We start from the raw sequence: 17,462 nt of genomic DNA, 5'->3' as shown, positions 1-17,462 counted from the left end.
TATTTTCTTAACTCTTCTTGAACTGCACTGCTGGTTAAGATCTTGTAAGAGAGCATTTCACTGTAAGGTCTCCACTTGATGTATTCAGCGCATGTGACAAATAATAGTAGTTTAGGATAGTGTATGGTAGTGTACGATAGTATAGGGTAGTGTAGTGTAGTGTAGGGTAGTGTACGATAGTATAGGGTAGTGTAGGGTAGTGTAGGGTAGTGTAGGGTAGTGTACGATAGTATAGGGTAGTCTAGGGTAGTGTAGGGTAGTGTACGATAGTGTAGGGTAGTGTAGGGTAGTGTAGGGTGAGTGTACGATAGTATAGGGTAGTGTAGGGTAGTGTAGGGTAGTGTACGATAGTATAGGGTAGTGTAGGGTAGTGTAGGGTAGTGTACGATAGTATAGGGTAGTGTAGGGTAGTGTAGGGTAGTGTACGATAGTATAGGGTAGTGTAGGGTAGTGTAGGGTAGTGTACGATAGTATAGGGTAGTGTAGGGTAGTGTAGGGTAGTGTACGATAGTATAGGGTAGTGTAGGGTAGTGTAGGGTAGTGTACGATAGTATAGGGTAGTCTAGGGTAGTGTAGGGTAGTGTACGATAGTGTAGGGTAGTGTAGGGTAGTGTACGATAGTATAGGGTAGTGTAGGGTAGTGTAGGGTAGTGTCCGATAGCATAGGTAGTGTAGGGTAGTGTATGGTAGTGTAGGGTAGTATAGGGTAGTGTAGGGTAGTGTACGATAGCATAGGTAGTGTAGGGTAGTGTATGGTAGTGTACGATAGTATAGGGTAGTGTAGGGTAGTGTACGATAGCATAGGTAGTGTAGGGTAGTGTACGATATTATAGGGTAGTGTAGGGTAGTGTATGGTAGTGTACGATAGTGTAGGGTAGTGTATGGTAGTGTACGATAGTATAGGGTAGTGTAGGGTAGTGTACGATAGCATAGGGTAGTGTAGGGTAGTGTCCGATAGTATAAGGTAGTGTAGGATAGTGTAGGATAGTGTAGGGTAGTGTAGGGTAGTGTACGATAGTATAGGGTAGAGTAGGGTAGTGTAGGGTAGTGTAGGGTAGTGTACGATAGTATAGGGTAGTGTAGGGTAGTGTAGGGTAGTGTAGGGTAGTGTACGATAGTATAGGGTAGTGTAGGGTAGTGTAGGATAGTGTAGGGTAGTGTACGATAGTATAGGGTAGTGAAGGGTAGTGTAGGATAGTATAGGGTAGTGTAGGGTAGGGTAGTGTACGATAGTATAGGGTAGTGTAGGGTAGTATACGGTAGTATAGAGTAGTGAAGGATAGTGTAATGTAGTGTAGGGTAGTGTACGATAGTATAGGGTAGTGTAGGGTGGTGTGAGATAGTATTAGGGTAGTGTAGGGTAGTGTACGATAGTATGGGTTAGTGTAGGGTTGTGAACAGTAGTATAGGGTAGTGTAGGGTGGTGAATGATAATGTAATGTAGTGTAGGGTAGTCTACGATAGTATAGGGTAGTGTAGGGTGGTGTGCGATAGTATTAGGGTAGTGTAGGATAGTGTACGATAGTATGGGTTAGTGTAGGGTTGTGAACAGTAGTATAGGGTAGTGTAGGGTGGTGAAGGATAGTGTAATGTAGTGTAGGGTAGTCTACGATAGTATTAGGGTAGTGTAGGGTAGTGTACGATAGTATAGGGTAGTGTAGGGTAGTGTACGATAGTATAGGGCAGTGTAGGATAGTGTAGGATAGTGTAGGGTGGTGTAGGATAGTGTAGGGTAGTGTAGGGTACTGTACGATAGTGTAGAGTAGTGTAGGATAGTGTAGGGTAGTGTAGGATAGTGTAGGGTAGTGTAGGATAGTGTAGAGTAGTGTAGGATAGTGTAGGGTAGTGTAGGATAGTATAGGGTAGTGTAGGGTAGTGTAGGATAGTATAGGGTAGTGTAGGGTTGCGTAGGGTAGTGTAGGGTAGGATAGTACAGGGTAGAGTAGGGTAGTGTAGGATAGTGTAGGGTAGTGTAGGGTAGTGTACGATAGTATAGGGTAGTTTAGGGTAGTGTAGGATAGTATAGGGTAGTATAGGATAGTATAGGATAGTATAGGGTAGTATAGGATAGTATAGGGTAGTGTAGAGTAGTGTAGGATAGTATAGGGTAGTGTAGCATAGTGTAGGGTAGTGTAGGATAGTATAGGGTAGTGTAGGGTAGTGTAGGATAGTATAGGGTAGTGTAGGGTAGTGTAGGATAGTATAGGGTAGTGTAGGGTAGTGTAGGATAGTAGAGGGTAGTGTAGGATAGTATAGGGTAATGTAGGATAGTGTAGGGTAGTGTAGGATAGTATAGGGTAGTGTAGGGTAGTGTACGATAGTATATGGTAGAGTAGGGTAGTGTAGGATAGTGTCCGATAGTATAGGGTAGTGTAGGGTAGTGTACGATGTATAGGGCAGTGTAGGATAGTGTAGGATAGTGTAGGGTAGTGTAGGATAGTGTAGGGTACTGTAGGATAGTGTAGGGTAGTGTAGGATAGTATATGGTAGTGTAGGGTAGTGTAGGGTAGTGTAGGATAGTGTAGGGTAGTGCAGGATAGTACAGGGTAGTGTAGGGTAGTGTAGGGTAGTGTACGATAATGTAGGGTAGTGTAGGATAGTGTCGGGTAGTGTGGGGTAGTGTAGGATAGTATAGGGTAGTATAGGGTAGTGTAGGATAGTATAGGGTAGTGTAGGGTAGTGTAGGATAGTACAGGGTAGTGTAGGATAGTATAGGGTAGTGTAGGATAGTATAGGGTAGTGTAGGGTTGTGTAGGGTAGTGTAGGGTAGGATAGTATAGGGTAGTGTAGGATAGTATAGGGTAGTGTAGGGTAGTGTAGGATAGTACAGGGTAGTGTAGGATAGTATAGGGTAGTGTAGGATAGTATAGGGTAGTGTAGGGTTGTGTAGGGTAGTGTAGGGTAGGATAGTATAGGGTAGAAGTAGGGTAGTGTAGGATAGTGTTGGGTAGTGTAGGGTAGTGTACGATAGTATAGGGTAGTTAGGGTAGTGTAGGATAGTATAGGGTAGTGTAGGATAGTATAGGGTAGTGTAGGTAGTGTAGGATAGTGTAGGGTAGTGTAGGATAGTATAGGGTAGTGTAGGGTAGTGTAGGGTAGTGTAGGGTAGGGTAGTGTAGGGTAGTGTAGGGTAGTGTAGGATAATATAGGGTAGTGTAGGGTAGTATAAGGTAGGTTAGGGTAGCGTAGGATAGTGTAGGGAGTAGTGTAGGATAGTATAGGGTAGTGTAAAATGGGCAGTGTAGGGTGGTGTAGGATAAACGTAAAAGGTAGTGTAAGGTAGTGTAGGATAGTATAGGGTAGTGTAGGGTAGTGTAGGATAGTGTAGGGTATTGTAGGGTAGTGTAGGATAGTGTAGGGTAGTGTAAGTAGTGTAGGATAGTATAGGATTGTGTAGGGTAGTGTAGGATAGTATAGGGTAGTGTAGGGTAGTGTAGGATAGTGTAGGGCAGTGTAGGGTAGTATACGATAGTATATTGTAGTGTAGGGTATTGTAGGATAGTGTACGATAGTATAGGGTAGTGTAGGGTAGTGTAGGATAGTGTAGGATAGTGTATGGTAGTGTATGATAGTATAGGGTAGTGTAGGATAGTATAGGATAGTGAAGGGTAGTGTAGTGTAGTGTAGGATAGTGCAGGGTAGTGTACGATAGTAGGATAGTGCAGGGTAGTGTACGATAGTGTACGATAGTGTATGATAGTGTAGGATAATGTATGGTAGTGTACGATAGTATAGGGTAGTGTAGGATAGTGTACGATAGTGTAGGATAGTGTAGGGTAGTGTAGGATAGTGTAGGGTAAGATAGTGTAGGATAGTGAGTGTACGATAGTATAGGGTAGAGTAGGATAGTATAGGGTAGTGTATGATAGTGTAGGGTAGTGTAGGGCAGTGTAGGGTAGTGTAGGATAGTATGGGGTAGTGTAGAATAGTGTAGGGTAGTGTAGGATAGTGAGGGATTGCGTATGATAGTGTAGGATAGTGTAGATTAGTGTAGGGCAGTGTAGGGTGATGTGTGATAGTGTAGAATAGTGTGGGATAGTATAGGATAGTGTGTAAGATAGTGTATGATAGTGCGGGATAGTGTAGGATAGTGTATGGTAGTGTAGGGTAATGTATCTTAGTGTAGGATAGTATAGGGTAGTGTATGGTGGTGTAGGATAGTGCAGGGTGGTGTATGATAGTATAGGGTAGTGTAGGATAGTGTAGCATAGTGTGTAAGATAGTGTAGGGTAGTGTATGGTGGTGTAGGATAGTGCAGGGTGGTGTATGATAGTATAGGGTAGTGTAGGATAGTGTAGCATAGTGTGTAAGATAGTGTAGCATAGTGTGTAAGATAGTGTAGCATAGTGTGTAAGATAGTGTAGCATAGTGTGTAAGATAGTGTGGGGGTAGTGTAGGGTGGTGTATGATAGTGTAGGGTAGTGTATGGTGGTGTAGGATAGTGCAGGGTGGTGTATGATAGTGTAGGGTAGTGTAGGATAGTGTAGCATAGTCTGTAAGATAGTGTAGGGTAGTGTAGGATAGTGTAGCATAGTGTGTAAGATAGTGTAGGGTAGTGTAGCATAGTGCAGGGTGGTGTATGATAGTGTAGGGTAGTGTAGGATAGTGTAGGGTAGTGTAGCATAGTGCAGGGTGGTGTATGATAGTGTAGGGTGGTGTATGATAGTGTAGGGTGGTGTATGATAGTGCAGGGTGGTGTATGATAGTGTAGGGTAGTGTAGCATAGTGCAGGGTGGTGTATGATAGTGTAGGGTAGTGTAGGATAGTGTAGCATAGTGTGTAAGATAGTGTAGGGTAGTGTAGCATAGTGTAGGATAGTGTAGCATAGTGTGTAAGATAGTGTAGGATCGTGTAGGATAGTGTAGGATAGTGTAGGATAGTGTAGGGTAGTGTAGCATAGTGTGTAAGATAGTGTAGGGTAGTGTAGGATAGTGTAGGGTAGTGTAGCATAGTGTAGGATAGTGTAGCATAGTGTGTAAGATAGTGTAGGGTAGTGTAGGATAGTGTAGGGTAGTGTAGGATAGTGTAGGGTAGTGTAGGATAGTATATGGTAGTGTAGGGTAGTGTAGGGTAGTGTAGGATAGTGTAGGGTAGTGCAGGATAGTACAGGGTAGTGTAGGGTAGTGTAGGGTAGTGTACGATAATGTAGGGTAGTGTAGGATAGTGTCGGGTAGTGTGGGGTAGTGTAGGATAGTATAGGGTAGTATAGGGTAGTGTAGGATAGTATAGGGTAGTGTAGGGTAGTGTAGGATAGTACAGGGTAGTGTAGGATAGTATAGGGTAGTGTAGGATAGTATAGGGTAGTGTAGGGTTGTGTAGGGTAGTGTAGGGTAGGATAGTATAGGGTAGTGTAGGATAGTATAGGGTAGTGTAGGGTAGTGTAGGATAGTGTAGGGTAGTGTAGGATAGTATAGGATAGTGTAGGATAGTATAGGGTAGTGTAGGGTAGTGTAGGGTAGTGTAGGGTAGGATAGTATAGGGTAGAGTAGGGTAGTGTAGGATAGTGTAGGGTAGTGTAGGGTAGTGTACGATAGTATAGGGTAGTTTACGGTAGTGTAGGATAGTATAGGGTAGTGTAGGATAGTATAGGGTAGTGTAGAGTAGTGTAGGGTAGTGTAGGGTAGTGTAGGATAGTATAGGGTAGTGTAGGGTAGTGTAGGGTAGTGTAGGGTTATGTAGGGTAGTGTAGGGTAGTGTAGGATAATATAGGGTAGTGTAGGGTAGTATAGGGTAGGTTAGGGTAGCGTAGGATAGTGTAGGGTAGTGTAGGATAGTATAGGGTAGTGTAGGGTGGTGTAGGATAGCGTAGGGTAGTGTAAGGTAGTGTAGGATAGTATAGGGTAGTGTAGGGTAGTGTAGGATAGTGTAGGGTATTGTAGGGTAGTGTAGGATAGTGTAGGGTAGTGTAGGGTAGTGTAGGATAGTATAGGATTGTGTAGGGTAGTGTAGGATAGTATAGGGTAGTGTAGGGTAGTGTAGGATAGTGTAGGGCAGTGTAGGGTAGTATACGATAGTATATTGTAGTGTAGGGTATTGTAGGATAGTGTACGATAGTATAGGGTAGTGTAGGGTAGTGTAGGATAGTGTAGGATAGTGTATGGTAGTGTATGATAGTATATAGGGTAGTGTAGGATAGTATAGGATAGTGAAGGGTAGTGTAGTGTAGTGTAGGATAGTGCAGGGTAGTGTACGATAGTAGGATAGTGCAGGGTAGTGTACGATAGTGTACGATAGTGTATGATAGTGTAGGATAATGTATGGTAGTGTACGATAGTATAGGGTAGTGTAGGATAGTGTACGATAGTGTAGGATAGTGTAGGATAGTGTAGGGTAAGATAGTGTAGGATAGTGAGTGTACGATAGTATAGGGTAGAAATAGGATAGTATAGGGTAGTGTATGATAGTGTAGGGTAGTGTAGGGCAGTGTAGGGTAGTGTAGGATAGTATGGGGTAGTGTAGAATAGTGTAGGGTAGTGTAGGATAGTGAGGATTGCGTATGATAGTGTAGGATAGTGTAGATTAGTGTAGGGCAGTGTAGGGTGATGTGTGATAGTGTAGGATAGTGTGGGATAGTATAGGATAGTGTGTAAAATAGTGTATGATAGTGCGGGATAGTGTAGGATAGTGTATGGTAGTGTAGGGTAATGTATCTTAGTGTAGGATAGTATAGGGTAGTGTATGGTGGTGTAGGATAGTGCAGGGTGGTGTATGATAGTGTAGGATAGTGTAGGATAGTGTAGCATAGTGTGTAAGATAGTGTAGGATCGTGCAGGGTGGTGTATGATAGTGTAGGGTAGTGTAGGATAGTATAGGGTAGTGTATGGTGGTGTAGGATAGTGTAGCATAGTGTGTAAGATAGTGTAGGATAGTGCAGGGTGGTGTATGATAGTGTAGGGTAGTGTAGGATAGTGTAGGATAGTGTGTAAGATAGTGTGGGGTAGTGTAGGGTGGTGTATGATAGTGTAGGGTAGTGTATGGTGGTGTAGGATAGTGCAGGGTGGTGTATGATAGTATAGGGTAGTGTAGGATAGTGTAGCATAGTGTGTAAGATAGTGTAGCATAGTGTGTAAGATAGTGTAGCATAGTGTGTAAGATAGTGTAGGGTAGTGTAGCATAGTGCAGGGTGGTGTATGATAGTGTAGGGTAGTGTAGGATAGTGTAGGGTAGTGTAGCATAGTGCAGGGTGGTGTATGATAGTGTAGGGTGGTGTATGATAGTGTAGGGTGGTGTATGATAGTGCAGGGTGGTGTATGATAGTGTAGGGTAGTGTAGCATAGTGCAGGGTGGTGTATGATAGTGTAGGGTAGTGTAGGATAGTGTAGCATAGTGTGTAAGATAGTGTAGGGTAGTGTAGCATAGTGTAGGATAGTGTAGCATAGTGTGTAAGATAGTGTAGGGTAGTGTAGGATAGTGTAGGGTAGTGTAGGATAGTGTAGCATAGTGTGTAAGATAGTGTAGGATCGTGTAGGATAGTGTAGGATAGTGTAGGATAGTGTAGGGTAGTGTAGGGTAGTGTAGGATAGTATAGGGTAGTGTAGGGTAGTGTAGGATAGTATAGGGTAGTGTAGGGTAGTGTAGGATAGTAGAGGGTAGTGTAGGATAGTATAGGGTAATGTAGGATAGTGTAGGGTAGTGTAGGATAGTATAGGGTAGTGTAGGATAGTATAGGGTAGTGTAGGGTAGTGTACGATAGTATATGGTAGTGTAGGGTAGTGTAGGATAGTGTCCGATAGTATAGGGTAGTGTAGGGTAGTGTAGGATAGTATAGGATAGTGTAGGATAGTGTAGGATAGTGTAGGGTAGTGTAGGATAGTGTAGGGTACTGTAGGATAGTGTAGGGTAGTGTAGGATAGTATATGGTAGTGTAGGGTAGTGTAGGGTAGTGTAGGATAGTGTAGGGTAGTGCAGGATAGTACAGGGTAGTGTAGGGTAGTGTAGGGTAGTGTACGATAATGTAGGGTAGTGTAGGATAGTGTCGGGTAGTGTGGGGTAGTGTAGGATAGTATAGGGTAGTATAGGGTAGTGTAGGATAGTATAGGGTAGTGTAGGGTAGTGTAGGATAGTACAGGGTAGTGTAGGATAGTATAGGGTAGTGTAGGATAGTATAGGGTAGTGTAGGGTTGTGTAGGGGTAGTGTAGGGTAGGATAGTATAGGGTAGTATAGGATAGTATAGGGTAGTGTAGGGTAGTGTAGGATAGTACAGGGTAGTGTAGGATAGTATAGGGTAGTGTAGGATAGTATAGGGTAGTGTAGGGTTGTGTAGGGTAGTGTAGGGTAGGATAGTATAGGGTAGAAGTAGGGTAGTGTAGGATAGTGTTGGGTAGTGTAGGGTAGTGTACGATAGTATAGGGTAGTTTAGGGTAGTGTAGGATAGTATAGGGTAGTGTAGGATAGTATAGGGTAGTGTAGAAATAGTGTAGGATAGTGTAGGGTAGTGTAGGATAGTATAGGGTAGTGTAGGGTAGTGTAGGGTAGTGTAGGGTAGGGTAGTGTAGGGTAGTGTAGGGTAGTGTAGGATAATATAGGGTAGTGTAGGGTAGTATAGGGTAGGTTAGGGTAGCGTAGGATAGTGTAGGAGTAGTGTAGGGTAGTGTAGGGTGGTGTAGGATAGCGTAGGGTAGTGTAAGGTAGTGTAGGATAGTATAGGGTAGTGTAGGGTAGTGTAGGATAGTGTAGGGTATTGTAGGGTAGTGTAGGATAGTGTAGGGTAGTGTAGGGTAGTGTAGGATAGTATAGGATTGTGTAGGGTAGTGTAGGATAGTATAGGGTAGTGTAGGGTAGTGTAGGATAGTGTAGGGCAGTGTAGGGTAGTATACGATAGTATATTGTAGTGTAGGGTATTGTAGGATAGTGTACGATAGTATAGGGTAGTGTAGGGTAGTGTAGGATAGTGTAGGATAGTGTATGGTAGTGTATGATAGTATAGGGTAGTGTAGTGTAGTGTAGGATAGTGCAGGGTAGTGTACGATAGTAGGATAGTGCAGGGTAGTGTACGATAGTGTACGATAGTGTATGATAGTGTAGGATAATGTATGGTAGTGTACGATAGTATAGGGTAGTGTAGGATAGTGTACGATAGTGTAGGATAGTGTAGGGTAGTGTAGGATAGTGTAGGGTAAGATAGTGTAGGATAGTGAGTGTACGATAGTATAGGGTAGAGTAGGATAGTATAGGGTAGTGTATGATAGTGTAGGGTAGTGTAGGGCAGTGTAGGGTAGTGTAGGATAGTATGGGGTAGTGTAGAATAGTGTAGGGTAGTGTAGGATAGTGAGGGATTGCGTATGATAAGTGTAGGATAGTGTAGATTAGTGTAGGGCAGTGTAGGGTGATGTGTGATAGTGTAGGATAGTGTGGGATAGTATAGGATAGTGTGTAAGATAGTGTATGATAGTGCGGGATAGTGTAGGATAGTGTATGGTAGTGTAGGGTAATGTATCTTAGTGTAGGATAGTATAGGGTAGTGTATGGTGGTGTAGGATAGTGCAGGGTGGTGTATGATAGTATAGGGTAGTGTAGGATAGTGTAGCATAGTGTGTAAGATAGTGTAGGGTAGTGTATGGTGGTGTAGGATAGTGCAGGGTGGTGTAGGATAGTATAGGGTAGTGTATGGTGGTGTAGGATAGTGTAGCATAGTGTGTAAGATAGTGTAGGATAGTGCAGGGTGGTGTATGATAGTGTAGGGTAGTGTAGGATAGTGTAGCATAGTGTGTAAGATAGTGTGGGGTAGTGTAGGGTGGTGTATGATAGTGTAGGGTAGTGTATGGTGGTGTAGGATAGTGCAGGGTGGTGTATGATAGTGTAGGGTAGTGTAGGATAGTGTAGCATAGTCTGTAAGATAGTGTAGGGTAGTGTAGGATAGTGTAGCATAGTGTGTAAGATAGTGTAGGGTAGTGTAGCATAGTGCAGGGTGGTGTATGATAGTGTAGGGTAGTGTAGGATAGTGTAGGGTAGTGTAGCATAGTGCAGGGTGGTGTATGATAGTGTAGGGTGGTGTATGATAGTGTAGGGTGGTGTATGATAGTGCAGGGTGGTGTATGATAGTGTAGGGTAGTGTAGCATAGTGCAGGGTGGTGTATGATAGTGTAGGGTAGTGTAGGATAGTGTAGCATAGTGTGTAAGATAGTGTAGGGTAGTGTAGCATAGTGTAGGATAGTGTAGCATAGTGTGTAAGATAGTGTAGGATCGTGTAGGATAGTGTAGGATAGTGTAGGATAGTGTAGGGTAGTGTAGCATAGTGTGTAAGATAGTGTAGGGTAGTGTAGGATAGTGTAGGGTAGTGTAGCATAGTGTAGGATAGTGTAGCATAGTGTGTAAGATAGTGTAGGGTAGTGTAGGATAGTGTAGGGTAGTGTAGGATAGTGTAGCATAGTGTGTAAGATAGTGTAGGATAGTGTAGGGTAGTGTAGGGTAGTGTAGCATAGTGTAGGATAGTGTAGCATAGTGTGTAAGATAGTGTAGGGTAGTGTAGGATAGTGTAGGGTAGTGTAGGATAGTGTAGCATAGTGTGTAAGATAGTGTAGGATCGTGTAAGATAGTGTAGGATAGTGTAGGATAGTGTAGCATAGTGTGTAAGATAGTGTAGGATCGTGTAAGATAGTGTAGGATCGTGTGTAAGATAGTGTAGGATCGTGTAAGATAGTGTAGGATCGTGTAAGATAGTGTAGCATAGTGTGTAAGATAGTGTAGGATCGTGTAAGATAGTGTAGGATCGTGTAAGATAGTGTAGCATAGTGTGTAAGATAGTGTAGCATAGTGTGTAAGATAGTGTGCAGGTTAGCTGACAGTCTGTAAGTTCTTACCAGATGACTTCTGGGGCAGGGAAGGCTCGTAGTTTGGGGGAGAGACGGTATGACTTCTGTCCTGCATGAGCCTCCACTTCAGCCCCCTGTCTGGGCTTCAGACGGATAAAGGGACGGTCTGGGAGGATAAACAGACAGACAGGCAAGCATGCACACACACACACAGAGAGAGAGGATATCACGCATTAATGACATATTACAGATAGTGATACAGGGGAGGGTTGTGATTCGTATTCTTACTGCAGAAGTGGGTGTTTACCATCAATTTATTTCCTCATGAATGAATTTGTCACAGAGGTGGGAAGTATTATGTTTATTTTGACTCACCATAGACTGTGACAGATACGTTAGTCTCTCGACTGACCGGTCCACTGGTCACTCGGCAGATATAAAGCCCTCTGTCAGAGCGGTGGAGTTTGGGGATGGACAGAATACTGTAGAACACCATGTGAAATTTACTGGCCATGATCCACCTACTGACTATGGCTGACCTGTTGGCCTGAGGGGAGAGAGAGGGAGGAGGGGTAGAGAAAGACAGAGAGGGAGGGAGAGGGATAGGTAAAGAAAGATGGAGAGAGGGAGGGAGGCAGTGAGGTAGAGATATTATTCAGATATAAGAGGGAGGGAGGGGTAGAGAAAGAAGGAGAGAGAGAGGAAGGGGAGAGGTGGAGAAAGATGGAGAGAGAGAAAGGGGGAGAGATGGAGAGAGAGAGGAAGGGGAGAGGTGGAGAAAGACAGAGGGAGGGAGGGAGGAAAGAAAGAAAGAAAGAAAGAAAGAAAGAAAGAAAGAAAGAAAGAAAGAAAGAAAGAAAGAAAGAAAGAAAGAAAGAAAAAAGAGAGGGAGGGAGGAGAGGTGGAGAAAGATGGAGAGAGAGAAAGGGGAGAGGTGGAGAAAGATGGAGAGAGAGAAAGGGGGAGAGGTGGAGAAAGACAGAGGAGGGAGGGAGGGAGGAAAGAAAGAAAGAAAGAAAGAAAGAAAGAAAGAAAAGAGGGAGGGAGAGGTAGAAATATGGAGAGAGAGAGGGACAGGGAGAGGTGGAGAAAGATGGAGAGAGAGAGGAAGGGGAGAGGTGGAGAAAGATGGAGAGAGAGAAAGGGGGAGAGGTGGAGAAAGACAGAGGGAGGGAGGGAGGGAAAGAAAGAAAGAAAGAAAGAAAGAAAGAAAGAGAGAGAGAGGGAGGGGAGAGGTAGAGAAATATGGAGAGAGAGAGGGACAGGGAGAGGTAGAGAAAGAAGGAGAGAGGGAGGAAGGGGTCAGGTAGAGTAAGATGGAGATAGTGAGACGGACAGGGAGAGATAGAGAAAGTCAGACAGAAAGAGGGAGGGGAGAGGTAGAGAAATATGGAGAGAGAGAGGGAGGGGAGAGGTAGAGAAATATGGAGAGAGAGGGAGGGGATAGGTAGAGAAATATGGAGAGAGAGAGGGAGGGGATAGGTGGAGATATTATTCAGATATAGTAAAAGTTTTCCAAACAAGTAGTAGGATGGTGAAGTTATTCTACATACAGTACTGCATACTGTAACATAGTGCACTTCTTAGTAGTGTATGCCATAATTGTAGTGTTCTTCATAAGGTCCTACCTGTCCAGGGTAGTCCCAGCTGATGGACACTCTGCTGTTCCACTCTGCAGTGACAGTACAGTTGATGGCCAGACTCTCCCCCTGTAGAGACTGCACTGGACTGGTACTGTTCAGATATACCTTCATGATCTTATTCACTGGGACAGGAGTGGGGATAAGATATTTGAATATTTGCAATTTATAGAATTTACTGGAATTTTTTTCATTAGGTGTGTGTGTTTGTGTGTGTGTGCCTGCATGTGCATGTGTGATCACCTTGTCTGTGTGTGAGGTAATTGAGGGAGTGCGTGGTCCCGTTGACAGAGGTCTTGCAGGAGAACAGGCCGATGTAGAAATAGGTGGGGCTGCGGATGAGGAAGCCCTGTCTGCTGTTCCACACTATGTTCCTCTGGTCTGGGGTCAACTCCTGGTCAGGAAACTGGAGAAATGAACACACACCGTCACAACCATAAAAACAGTCTCATAAAAGCAACGTCACACAGAAGCAATGTCTGCTTCTGGAATATGGTCAACTTGCATTCAGTGTTCAGAAAACAGGTACATCATGAACTCAACCACAACTAAAACTATTTTCTTATCTCAACCACCAACCAATCATGAGCTCAACACAATTGTGTCATGAGCTATTCAGAACCACGACCACATCCTGAACACAACACAACCATACCAACAGTCACACAAAAGCAACACTGCACACACAACTCCTGAGCAAATCATGAACACACAACAAAACAGAACAACATGAGGACTGATAAGGACTAACATGAGGCCACAGTGGTAAACGTATGATGAACATTATTGCTGCAATAAAATTAAACAAAGTAACTTGACAACCTCACAATACGCTCTCAACAACAGACACTGACATTACGTAAATGTACAGACATTTCACCCTGCTGATGTGGATTCTGTCTGTGGAGACCGAGTCTGGAGTTACAATAGAGACAGAGTCTTGTGTTAGTGTGGAGACAAGAGTCTGGAGTTACAATAGAGACAGAGTCTGGAGTTACAATAGAGACAGAGTCTGGAGTTACAATAGAGACAGAGTCTGGAGTTACAATAGAGACAGAGTCTGGAGTTACATTATAGACAGAGTCTGGAGTTACAATATAGACAGAGTCTGGAGTTACAATAGAGACAGAGTCTGGAGTTACAATATAGACAGAGTCTGAAGTTACAATATAGACAGAGTCTGGAGTTACAATGGAGACAGAGTCTGGAGTTACAATAGAGACAGAGTCTGGAGTTACAATATAGAGAGAGTCTGGAGTTACAATATAGACAGAGTCTGCAGTTACAATAGAGACAGAGTCTGGAGTTACAATAGAGACAGAGTCTTGTGTTACTGTAGAGACAGAGTCTGGAGTTACAATATAGACAGAGTCTGGAGTTACAATATAGACAGAGTCTGGAGTTACAATATAGACAGAGTCTGGAGTTACAATATAGACAGAGTCTGGAGTTACAATATAGATAGAGTCTGCAGTTACAATATAGACAGAGTCTGGAGTTACAATAGAGACAGAGTCTGAAGTTACAATATAGACAGAGTCTTGTGTTACTGTGGAGACAGAGTCTGGAGTTACAATATAGATAGAGTCTGCAGTTACAATAGAGACAGAGTCTGGAGTTACAACAGAGACAGAGTCTGAAGTTACAATATAGACAGAGTCTTGTGTTACTGTGGAGACAGAGTCTGGAGTTACAATAGAGACAGAGTCTGGAGTTACAATAGAGACAGAGTCTGGAGTTACAATAGAGACAGAGTCTGGAGTTACAATAGAGACAGAGTCTGGAGTTACAATAGAGACAGAGTCTGCAGTTACAATAGAGACAGAGTATTGTGTTACTGTGGAGACAAAAGAGTCTGGAGTTACAATAGAGACAGAGTCTGCAGTTACAATAGAGACAGAGTCTGGAGTTACAATAGAGACAGAGTCTGGAGTTACAATAGAGACAGAGTCTGGAGTTACAATAGAGACAGAGTCTTGTGTTACTGTGGAGACAAGAGTCTGGAGTTACTGTAGAGACAGAGTCTGGAGTTACAATAGAGACAGAGTATTGTGTTACTGTGGAGACAAAAGAGTCTGGAGTTACAATAGAGACAGAGTCTTGTGTTACTGTGGAGACAGAGTCTGGAGTAACAATATAGACAGAGTCTTGTGTTAGTGTGGAGACAAGAGTCTGGAGTTACAATAGAGACAGAGTCTGGAGTTACAATATAGACAGAGTCTGGAGTTACAATATAGACAGAGTCTGGAGTTACAATAGAGACAGAGTCTGGAGTTACAATAGAGACAGAGTCTGGAGTTACAATATAGACAGAGTCTGGAGTTACAATATAGACAGAGTCTGGAGTTACAATATAGACAGAGTCTGAAGTTACAATATAGACAGAGTCTTGTGTTACTGTGGAGACAGAGTCTGGAGTAACAATATAGACAGAGTCTTGTGTTACTGTGGAGACAGAGTCTGGAGTTACAATAGAGACAGAGTCTGGAGTTACAATAGAGACAGAGTCTGGAGTTACAATAGAGACAGAGTCTGCAGTTACAATAGAGACAGAGTTTGTGTTACTGTGGAGACAGAGTCTGGAGTTACAATAGAGACAGAGTCTGCAGTTACAATAGAGACAGAGTTTGTGTTACTGTGGAGACAGAGTCTGAAGTTACAATAGAGAAGAGTCTGAAGTTACAATAGAGACAGAGTCTGGAGTTACAATAGAGACAGAGTCTTGTGTTAGTGTGGAGACAAGAGTCTGGAGTTACAATAGAGACAGAGTCTGGAGTTACAATAGAGACAGAGTATTGTGTTACTGTAGAGACAGAGTCTTGTGTTACTGTGGAGACAGAGTCTAGAGTTACAATAGAGACAGAGTCTTGTGTTACTGTGGAGAAAGAGTATTGTGTTACTGTGGAGACAGAGTCTGGAGTTACAATAGAGACAGAGTCTGGATTTACTGTGGAGATAGAGTATTGTGTTACTGTGGAGACAGAATATTGTGTTACTGTGGAGACAGAGTATTGTGTTACTATAGAGACAGAGTCTTGTATTACTGTTGAGACAGAGTCTTGCGTTACTGTGGAGACAGAGTCTGAAGTTACAATAGAGACAGAATCTTGTGTTACTGTGGAGACAGAATATTGTGTTGCTGTGGAGACAGAATATTGTGTTGCTGTGGAGACAGAGTCTGGAGTTACAATAGAGACAGAGTCTGGAGTTACAATAGAGACAGAGTCTTGTGTTAGTGTGGAGACAAGAGTCTGGAGTTACAATAGAGACAGAGTCTGGAGTTACAATAGAGACAGAGTCTGCAGTTACAATAGAGACAGAGTATGCAGTTACAATAGAGACAGAGTCTGGAGTTACAATAGAGACAGAGTCTGGAGTTACAATAGAGACAGAGTCTGGAGTTACAATAGAGACAGAGTCTGGAGTTACAATAGAGACAGAGTCTGCAGTTACAATAGAGACAGAGTCTGGAGTTACAATAGAGACAGAGTCTTGCGTTACTGTGGAGACAGAGTCTGAAGTTACAATAGAGACAGAATCTTGTGTTACTGTGGAGACAGAATATTGTGTTGCTGTGGAGACAGAATATTGTGTTGCTGTGGAGACAGAGTCTGGAGTTACAATAGAGACAGAGTCTGGAGTTACAATAGAGACAGAGTCTGCAGTTACAATAGAGACAGAGTATGCAGTTACAATAGAGACAGAGTCTGGAGTTACAATAGAGACAGAGTCTGGAGTTACAATAGAGACAGAGTCTGCAGTTACAATAGAGACAGAGTCTGGAGTTACAATAGAGACAGAGTATTGTGTTACTGTGGAGACAAAATAGTCTGGAGTTACAATAGAGACAGAGTCTGCAGTTACAATAGAGTCAGAGTCTGGAGTTACAATAGAGTCAGAGTCTGCAGTTACAATATAGACAGAGTATTGTGTTACCGTGGAGACAGAGTCTGAAGTTACAATAGAGACAGAGTCTGGAGTTACAATAGAGACAGAGTCTTGTGTTAGTGTGGAGACAAGAGTCTGGAGTTACAATAGAGACAGAGTCTGGAGTTACAATAGAGACAGAGTCTGGAGTTACAATAGAGACAGTCTTGTGTTACTGTGGAGACAAGAGTCTGGAGTTACTGTAGAGACAGAGTCTGCAGTTACAATAGAGACAGAGTATTGTGTTATTGTGGAGACAGAGTCTGAAGTTACAATAGAGAAGAGTCTGAAGTTACAATAGAGACAGAGTCTGAAGTTACAATAGAGACAGAGTCTGGAGTTACAATATAGACAGAGTATTGTGTTACTGTGGAGACAAAAGAGTCTGGAGTTACAATAGAGACAGAGTCTGCAGTTACAATAGAGTCAGAGTCTGGAGTTACAATAGAGACAGAGTCTGAAGTTACAATAGAGACAGAGTCTGCAGTTACAATAGAGACAGAGTCTGCAGTTACAATAGAGACAGAGTATGCAGTTACAATAGAGACAGAGTCTGGAGTTACAATAGAGACAGAGTCTGGAGTTACAATAGAGACAGAGTCTGGAGTTACAATAGAGACAGAGTCTGCAGTTACAATAGAGACAGAGTCTGGAGTTACAATAGAGACAGAGTCTGCAGTTACAATAGAGACAGAGTCTGGAGTTACAATAGAGACAGAGTATTGTGTTACTGTGGAGACAAAATAGTCTGGAGTTACAATAGAGACAGAGTCTGCAGTTACAATATAGACAGAGTATTGTGTTACCGTGGAGACAGAGTCTGAAGTTACAATAGAGACAGAGTCTGGAGTTACAATAGAGACAGAGTCTTGTGTTAGTGTGGAGACAAGAGTCTGGAGTTACAATAGAGACAGAGTCTGGAGTTACAATAGAGACAGAGTCTGGAGTTACAATAGAGACAGTCTTGTGTTACTGTGGAGACAAGAGTCTGGAGTTACTGTAGAGACAGAGTCTGGAGTTACAATAGAGACAGAGTATTGTGTTACTGTGGAGACAAAAGAGTCTGGAGTTACAATAGAGACAGAGTCTGCAGTTACAATAGAGACAGAGTATTGTGTTATTGTGGAGACAGAGTCTGAAGTT

General features: G+C 42.9%; 1 protein-coding gene across 8 annotated transcripts in view; it reads right to left on the bottom strand.

The window, feature by feature from the left end:
- LOC112227702 (vascular endothelial growth factor receptor 1-like) overlaps positions 1 to 17,462 on the bottom strand; it is a 116,574-nt gene that overhangs the window by 66,717 nt on the left and 32,395 nt on the right. For all 8 annotated transcript variants that reach the window (XR_006080285.1, XM_042308651.1, XM_042308652.1 and 5 more), the window contains 4 exons: positions 12,636 to 12,798; positions 12,381 to 12,517; positions 11,128 to 11,299; positions 10,801 to 10,918 (listed from right to left, as the gene is read on the bottom strand). Coding sequence is in view for 7 of the 8 variants with exons in the window: in XM_042308651.1 (XP_042164585.1) it covers positions 10,801 to 10,918; positions 11,128 to 11,299; positions 12,381 to 12,517; positions 12,636 to 12,798 (590 nt within the window). In the remaining variant the exon portion in view is untranslated. The remainder of the gene's footprint in view (positions 1 to 10,800; positions 10,919 to 11,127; positions 11,300 to 12,380; positions 12,518 to 12,635; positions 12,799 to 17,462) is intronic.

Source organism: Oncorhynchus tshawytscha, linkage group LG29 (assembly GCF_018296145.1).
Source record: "Oncorhynchus tshawytscha isolate Ot180627B linkage group LG29, Otsh_v2.0, whole genome shotgun sequence".
NCBI classification, from domain to species: Eukaryota; Metazoa; Chordata; class Actinopteri; order Salmoniformes; family Salmonidae; genus Oncorhynchus; species Oncorhynchus tshawytscha.
Note: the sequence above shows the minus strand (reverse complement) of the source record. Positions and strands in the feature narration are given on the sequence as shown.